We start from the raw sequence: 8,622 nt of genomic DNA on the forward strand, positions 1-8,622 counted from the left end.
AGCCAATAGCATACAAGGAAGCCCCAGTTCCGTTCAGGAGGGTGAAAACTTGGATCAGCTCCAGTCCCAAAATCCAGCCTCTCCCGCCCTCCCTCTGGCACTTTTGTTACAATTTTGACTTTCCTTGGAGACAGATCCTGTCCAATCTACTAGGGGCAGCACTGGAACTGCTGTGGGACAAGTTGGAGACGTTCTGTTCCCTTCCTGTAGGAGCAGCACTTGGACTCCTATTCCAAGTGTATTTCCACATGCACACAGGTGGATGGGGAAAGGTGTGATGGAAAATCCCATCCCTTTCCTGCTGTCCCAACCCGGGTGTCACAAATGTAACTTCCTGAGCTTCCTCACAGCCAGCTGCACATCCTTGTTCCTCAGAGTATAGATGACAGGGTTCAGCACTGGGGTGACAACTGTATAGAGAACAGAAACAGCCTTATCCATGGGGAAGGAGCGGAAGGGCCGGGCATAGATGTATATGCAAGGCCCAAAGATCAGGGTCACCACGGTGAGGTGAGAGGCGCAGGTGGAGAGCGCCTTAGCCCGCCCTTCACTGGAGCGTGTGCTCAGCTTGGCCAGGAGAACAGAGTAGGATACGAGCAGCACCAGAAAGCCCAGGAGAGTCATCAGGCCACTGTTGGACACCATCAGCAGCTCAACAGCAAAGGTGTCGACACAGGCCAGCTTGATTACCTGGGGCACGTCACAGTAGAAGTTGTCCAGTTCATGGGGGCTGCAGAAGGGCAGCTGGATGATAATGGAGACCTGGATGATGGAATGGATGAAGCCGCCGGCCCAGGACGCCCCCACCAGCCCCCCACACACAGCCTGGTTCATGATGGCCCTGTAGCGCAGTGGATGGAATATAGCCACGTAGCGATCATAGGCCATGATGGTGAGCAGGAAGATCTTGATGCCCCCGATGAAGTGGAAGAAGAAGATCTGGGCCACGCAGCCCCCATAGGAGATGATCTGAGCTTGAAGGAAGAAGCCTGCCAGCAAATTGGGGGCAGTGATGGAGGAGTAGCAGAAATCCAGGAAGGAGAGGTTCCCCAGCAGCATATACATGGGAGTGTGCAGCTGCGGCTCACAGGCCACCAGCACCACAATGAGGAGGTTGCCCAGCACTGTTGCACCATATACAGCCAGGAAGATAACAAAGAGGAGCAGCTGGAGCTCAGAGGACTTGGTCAGTCCCAGGAGTACGAACTCGCTTACAGTGCTGCGGTTCCCCTCTTCCATGGATGCAGCTCGTGCCTTACAGACAGACCCTGGGGATAATGACAGGGATATTAATGGGAAGGGATAAAGAAACAAGTGCTGAGACCCTGACTCACTGATTACCGAGGGCCAAACACCCAGGTGCCTCAGTGCCTTTAAAACCTAGCCCTCAGCTCTTACTCAGGTACTCCCGGTGGAAAGAACAAGCCACCTCCAGAGGTTCCCTAGTCAACGGAGTGATACCAGTTAACCCCAGCTATGGAGCTGCTCCCTAGGTTCAGGAGACTTGGGCTCAGCTTTGCTATAGCCCAGCTTTGTGACCTGAGGCACGGCACGTCGGGCTCAGTTCCCCAAGGAGCTGAGGTGTGGCCAGGCGGAGCGTCACTGCAGCTAACTGCCAGGCTCCCCGGCAATCACTGGGATTCACATGGTCTGAGCTCGGCGCAAAGGCTCCCTATACAATGAATGGAGAGAGAGGCACCTTCGAATGGGATTCCCAAAAGCAGCACGCTAGGCGGGGAGGCGCCTGAGCTAGCCAATGGGAGATGCCAAGGCAAGGCTGTATCCTAAGCCCTGCCCCACGCAGGCAGTTCGGTGCCTCCCTCTTCTTGGAGGTCACAGCTGCAAACCCTCCTTTGGGACTAGGCAGCAATGCCATTTCTGAAAGGAGCTGGGGTGAGGGACTCCCCCATAGCATTCAGCCCCGCAGTTACTACCAGCGGGGACACGTCCTGTTCAAGCCTCCCTTTGCCGGAGCGGGAGACAGGGTTTGAACGTGGATCTGCACATGCTGTAACCCCTGGGCTGTTAAGATACTTTCATGGGGGGATGGGGGAGTGGGGCACTCCCACAGTCTGTCCCATCAGAACTGGGCCACTCTGCCTAAAGAATGGGTGAGAGGCAGAGAGCGAGAACGCACAGCCCTGAGAATGACTCTGGAGCCTGGTGGGCAGAGCACCTGCCTCAGAGATGGCAGGCTCTGAATTGTGTCCCCCTGCTCCCAGGCCGTTTGGTGTAATCTTACCTACAGGGGCCTGATCCGACAGATGAGCTCAGAGCCCACCGACTGGACCAGGCCCCACAGGCGAGCTGGGCGCATCTGTTCTTCCCCAGGTTGGGCTTTGCTCTAGGGCTGAGGCATGTGGATGTCCAGTGTGGGGCTGCAGTGTGCATGTGCACAGCCAGAAGCAGGTTCCTAAGGAACTTTTACTGCAGAAATATAGGCACCAAACCAATGTAGGCGCTCACAGATCTTGGCAGCTGCTCAGCAGGGGTTTGGGGATCCCAGTGGGGCCCAATTCTGGGATGCAGTTGCTGAAAGTGGCAGTTAGGCACCTAAGTCCTTTTGTGACTCTAGCCCTGCATTGCTCTGTGCCTCAGTTTCCCAATCTGTGAAATGGGGAATAAAATCCTTCCCTCCCTCACAGGTGTATTACAAAGGCAAACTCCTAATGCCTGTGAGGTTACTGTGATGAGAAGCAAATAAGGGCCTTGATACAGAGAAAATACCCTCACCCACGAGGTTAAACCATCATGGTCATCCAGATAGAAGGAAGATCCAAGGATTTTTAAATGTTAATGTTCACATAGTAACACAAAGTACATTTGAAACAATGACAGTATAGTTGCCCTGCTAAATACTGACCTAATCCAGATTATTGATACTATACTGAAGACCCAATTTCATCATATTTAGGAGATATGGGTCAGAGATCTCTATCTATGATATGACCAATCTATATCTTCATCATAGATATAGACAAATATTCTTCTACTATCTCCTTTTCTTGATTTGTATCAAATAAACAGGTCATGAATAGGTTGATTTTGTCACGTAAATACTTGATATCCTGATTTTATCAGATGAAACATCTCTGTGAATAATCAAGTATTTTATGAAAAAGTTAATTTAATCAAATATCTCCTAAATATGATGATTTTATCAAATAAATACAGCAAGATAAGATTGCTGTTATCAAATAATTATTCACAATAATATATTGATTTTCCAAGAAAATTGTCTGGAAAATACATTTTCATTAGATCATCTTGTCTGACCTCCTGTATATCAGAGGCCAGAGAATTTCATCTGGTTACCCCAGTACTGAGGCAGATACTTTGTGTTTGAGTAATGTAGACCTTGCATTTGGCTAAAAAAAGGAAGCCAGTCTTGATTTTAAAATGTCATAATATATATCTGTATATATTATGAATGTATTGATTTTATCAGATAAATATCTCAGGAATGCATTGATTTTATCAAACAAATATTAAATAAACATTTATCAAATAAGTATCTCATAGATCAGTTGACTTTATCAGATAAAAATTCACACATTTGTGGTAATATCAAATGATTATAGCAAAATATGTTGATTGTATCAAATATCTTACAAATATGTTGATTTCTATTTAACTATCTGCATACAAATCACTCTCTCTCCCCCCATACACACCTATTTATCCATCTATCCATCCCCATACACACATATCTATCTAAATCCATAAACACCCCCTATTCTATCTATCCATAAGCCTATCACCAGAAACACCTATCAATCCCACTATCCTTCATTCTATTCCCACACACCACTCTACTTTCTCCATCCATTCCCATAAACATCTTCCATTGGTCCATCTTTCTATCCATCTATCCCCATACACACCATTCTCTCTCTCCATCTATCCATCCTCATGTACACCCTGTTTATCTAATCTATCTATTCCCATACACACTCTGCTATCTATTCTCATTCCCACCCCATATCCATCCATCTATCCATCACCATACAGACCTTCTATCTCTTGCTCTTTCTCTATTCCTATACACACTGATCTATCTCCATGAATACCCCACTCTCTACCTTCTTTGCCTTTTGAAACTCCTATTACTGTAATCCCCCTCCTGATGCTGCACCACCTCTGAATATCTCTGAATCATCCAATGGCCCTCAGAGATTCCCAGCTCAGTTTCCTGCACTCCCATTTACCTGCACATCAGCCACCCATGGGTCAGTCCCCTCTGGCCCTTGGTGCCTCTCCTCCGATGTCCATGGAGTTCCTCCACTGATGGACTTGTCACCACACAGCCCAGCAGTTCCAGGGTCTTCTCACTCACCAGCCAACACTACTGGAGAGGGTCTGAGGAAGTCAGCTCTGGTGACATTGAGCAATCTTCACCACAGAGCATCTCATACGTGCATCTCCTGCTGTCAAAGACCAGAGTGCTGATATATCAGCTCCAGAGCTGGGCCAGGGAGAGACTCAGCTGGTGATTGCAAATTGCCTTGGGAGGAGGGCTGGGACCATGGGTGCTGTGCTCAGAGGTGCAGCTGCAAAAGTCACCAGCCTCTGTGGTAATTAAAACCAACTTTTCTAAGGCTACATCTGCACTATGAGCTCAGGGTGTGGTTCCCAGCTCACACACACGTACTCACGTGACCTCTCACCACGCCAGCACTCTAAAAATAGCAGTGGACCATGATAGCATGGGCAGTGGCAGCATTGTGCTGGCCGCCCAATGGGTACAAACCCGCCAGAACCCTGTGAGCACATACATGGCATGGCTAACTCGCAATTTTTAACATGCTAACTCAGCTGAGAGCTAGCATGAGTATGTCTGTGCCAACTGGGAATCACATCTCTGGCTCGTAGCATGGACGTAGTGTAAGTGATTTAAAATCTGTGCAGTTAGATTGTCTTGACGTTTTGCGTGCCTCAGCATGCTTAGGATAGGGCTAGGGATCCAGATTTGGGGTCCTTTCAAACAAGGGGTTCCTGAGATACAGCCCTCTCCCCCATCAAACTGCCTTTCTCCTAATTGGGGGCTTCTATCTTTTTTCTTTTCCCCCCAGACTTGGGGCTCAAACCATGGCTTTGATCCAGGCACAGGACTGCAGCTGGACATGTGCCCCGGATAGTGCATGGAACCCAATGCTCCTCTGTGGGGGAGCACAACTGAAAATGAGTTTGGCACAAGAGTTACACTCTCACATTATGCACGTGCCCGACACTCACGACTCAGACGGATTATACCGAGCATACGTGGCCAGAACAGCCAAGAGGCAGTCTCGTCTGCCTTTTTCCCCCCACAGCAGCTAGCTGGTTCAAGGGGCTCTGCGGTAGCCATTGATCCTGACCAACACCCAGCCAGCATCAGCTAGGGCTCATCATAGGGCCGGGACCTGAAAACGGACTTCAGGTGTGCTGCTAAAACCCATCTCGGTTGGCAGGGCGGGGTTACTCTGGAAACATACCCATCCTCCGTCTGAAAATAACCTAACTCAAACCTGTGAATGTTTAGGGGTTTGGGGCTGCAGCGAGAAGAGGGGGAGACATGGAGATGGGAGGGGAGAGGGGCTTGGGGGCACAGGTATGGGAGCGGGGGTGAGGATATGGGGAGTGGTAGGGGAGGGGTGGGACACTAGATAGACAGACATGGGAGTGGGTGGCAGGAAGAAAGGAGAAGAAATAGGGGCAGGATTTCCTGTCAACCCCATATTCTTCCCTCACATGTGTGCTAGGATCTGGGGTCCTCTGACCCTCTAGGGGGGTGATCCCCCTCCTTGTACCTCCTCATGTGAGCCACGATTGGGGGGGGGCTTGCCCCTCTGGGGCTGTCTACACACCTCTCCCTGCTCCTTGTTTGTGTGCCATCTACGGGAAGGTCTGTGAAACCCTCGCTCTGGACAGCCATGTGACACAACAAGGCATGGGAACTACCTTTTCCTTAGGCAGCGCCGTCTCTCCTAGCCCTCTCTGTGTCACCCTGATTAGTTCTCTGACATTGATGCTTTCCCTTTGGCAGCCAGAAGAGCGTCATTAAACCAAATCTGCCGTCCTCTGTTAACGCTTGGCCTCCAGGCCTTAAGGCAGAACAGAGACCAGGCCCGATGTCTCCCCTTTCTAGACAGTAGCTGAGTTTTTTCCTTAGGTAGAAATCACTGGATCATTAGCCCGTGAGACAGGTCAGGAATGCAGAAGACTCGTGAGCACCAGCTTCTTCCTAAGAGCGTGAGAACCTGGCCTCCAGTTTTTGCAAGCCAGGACAATAAAAACATTGCACAAGGTCTATGACGGGTGCTCGTGCAGACTGTATAAACCCCACAGTCGTTCCATCGCCCTTCAAGTCCATGTCCCCTCTGCTCCTCCTGCCTCTGACCCCAACCCTCTCTCGGTTCCTGCCTCTGCGCCCCCTCTACTCCTCGTTCCTTTGCATTTAGGTCTGGCTGCTTCCTTCTTGTCAGCCCACCCTGCAGGAGCACTGAGAGGGGAGCTGCTGAGAAATTTTCCACAGAACTCCACAGTGGTAATTACTGGACCTGTATGTTATTGCTTTTGTAAACTGACCATCACAAAATTAGCACAACACTGTGATCTCCTGATAATTCATTTCTATAGGCAATTGCTATAAACTGAAGTATTCTTTCAGTTTCTTTTGACTAAGAGATCTTTTATCAACTCATGGTGGGGAGTGAACTGAACTCAATGGAGAGATGCTGGTTTATCCTGCCTGAGGATCTGTCCCTAGATGAGTAGGAGTGGCATATTATCGAGTGACTGAGCATCGGCCACTTTGTCAGAAAGTTGATGAACTGGACAGAACAAAGGCCTAAACAGGAAACAAATCATTTAACAGGCTCATGCTTTTACCCTTTAATGCTTTCTAAGCAATGACAAACATCACCAGGGCCGGCCGGGGGAGGGAGGGGGAGAAGTGGGGCAATTTGCCCCAGGCCCTGGGTCCCACAGTGGCCCCCAAGAGAATGTTGGCGGCTCCTCCCCCCCCGCCTTCCCCAATCCCCCAGCGCCTCAGCGCACCGCATCCAGGAGTGGCCCTGGACAGCGCTGCAACAGAGTGGCTTGGATGGGGCCTGACCTCCTCCCCCTCGGTGCCATGTGGTAAGGGGGCGGGGCTGCGAACTCAGGTCCCGTTGGAGCCCCACTCCCTTACCCCGTGGTTCTGAGTGGGAGGAACTCAGGTCCCACCACGGCATTGCTCTCCAGGGCCACTCTTGGAGGTGGTGCACTGAGGCTACAGGAGATGTGGGAATAAGCAGCATGGTAAGCCCCTCTGAGCTGGACACACACACCATGACCTCATCCCCTCACAGCCCTGACTCCTAGCTCTGAGCCCAGACCCTCTGAGCTAGGCACCCCCCAACCTCCCTCCAGCCCTGACCCCTAGCTCCAAGCCCAGCCCCTCTGAGCAGGGCACCCCCTCGACCCAGAGCCCAATTCCCCACCCAGCCCTGGGCAACAGCAGCGCCAGCCCCAGGCAGCGACAGCCCATTGGCACCAACTATCACCATCACCCAGCGACAGCCCATTATGTAATTGAAAATGCATTAAAGCATTTAATGTTTTTAAATAATGTATTTTGTGCATTTTCAAATTATTAAAAATTAATTTTTGAATGTATTTCACTGGCTATTTTTCACATTTTCTAATACATTACTATAGTATTGCAACTTTTTTTTATGGAACAGGCCCCCGAAATTGCTTTGCCCCAGGCCTCCTGAATCCTCTGGGCCACCCCGAACATCACAGGCACAACTGCAGGACTTTCCCCAAAAGAATGCTGTCATATTAATTTAGCGTTAATCCACATGATTTAAAGTAGTTGATAGATATGGAACCCTTCTGCCTGGTGGAGCAACAAGGGCTGGGTTCAATATCTAAGGCAGAGGTGGGCAAACTATGGCCTGTGGGTCATATCCGGCACGCGGAAATCTCCTGCCCAGCCCCTGAGCTACTGGCTCGAAAGGCTCACCCCCAGCCCCTCCCTGCTTTTCCCTTTCTCCTGTAGCCTCAGCTCACTGCACCGCCGGCACAATGCTCTGGGTGGTAGGGCTGCAGCTCTTGCCAGGCCAGGGCTCTGCAGCTGTGCTGCCCGACCTGGTGCTCTGTGCTGCACGCGGCATGGCTGGCTCCAGCCGGGTGGCGCGGCTGCCTGTCCTGGTGCTCTGGGCAGCATGGCTGTAACACTGCCAGCCACCGGTGCTCCAGGCAGCATGGTAAGGGGGCAGGTAGCAGGGGGGTTGGATAGAGGGCAGGAGAGTTTGGGGTGTGGTCAGGGGACAGGGGTGTGAATGGGCTAGTGGTGGTCAGAAGGCAGAGAACAGGGTGGTTGGATAGAGGGCAAGGGAGTTTGGAGGGGTGGTCAGGGGTGGGGGAGAGGATAGGGGTCGGTGTGGTCAGAGGGCAGGGAATAGGGGGGTTGAATTGGGGAAGGGGTCCCGGGGCGGCAGTCAGGAAGGAGAGGGAGGGGTTGGATGGAGTGGCAGGGGGCAGTCAGGGGCAGTGTTTCTGGGGGCAGTTAGGGAGAAGGGACAGTCAGAGGACAGGGAACAGGGGGTTGAATGGGGGCAGGGGTCCAGGAGGGGGCAGTCAGGAATGAGAGTA

At 51.2% G+C, this 8,622-nt stretch overlaps 1 protein-coding gene across 1 annotated transcript; it reads right to left on the reverse strand.

The window, feature by feature from the left end:
* Positions 1-318: 318 nt before the first annotated feature.
* LOC115641075 (olfactory receptor 4D5-like) lies at positions 319-1,239 on the reverse strand. The gene has a single exon (XM_030544185.1). The coding sequence runs from the start codon at positions 1,237-1,239 to the stop codon at positions 319-321; it is 921 nt and encodes a 306-aa protein (XP_030400045.1).
* Positions 1,240-8,622: the final 7,383 nt, after the last annotated feature.

This window comes from Gopherus evgoodei, unplaced genomic scaffold, assembly GCF_007399415.2.
Source record: "Gopherus evgoodei ecotype Sinaloan lineage unplaced genomic scaffold, rGopEvg1_v1.p scaffold_33_arrow_ctg1, whole genome shotgun sequence".
Classification (NCBI taxonomy): Eukaryota; Metazoa; Chordata; order Testudines; family Testudinidae; genus Gopherus; species Gopherus evgoodei.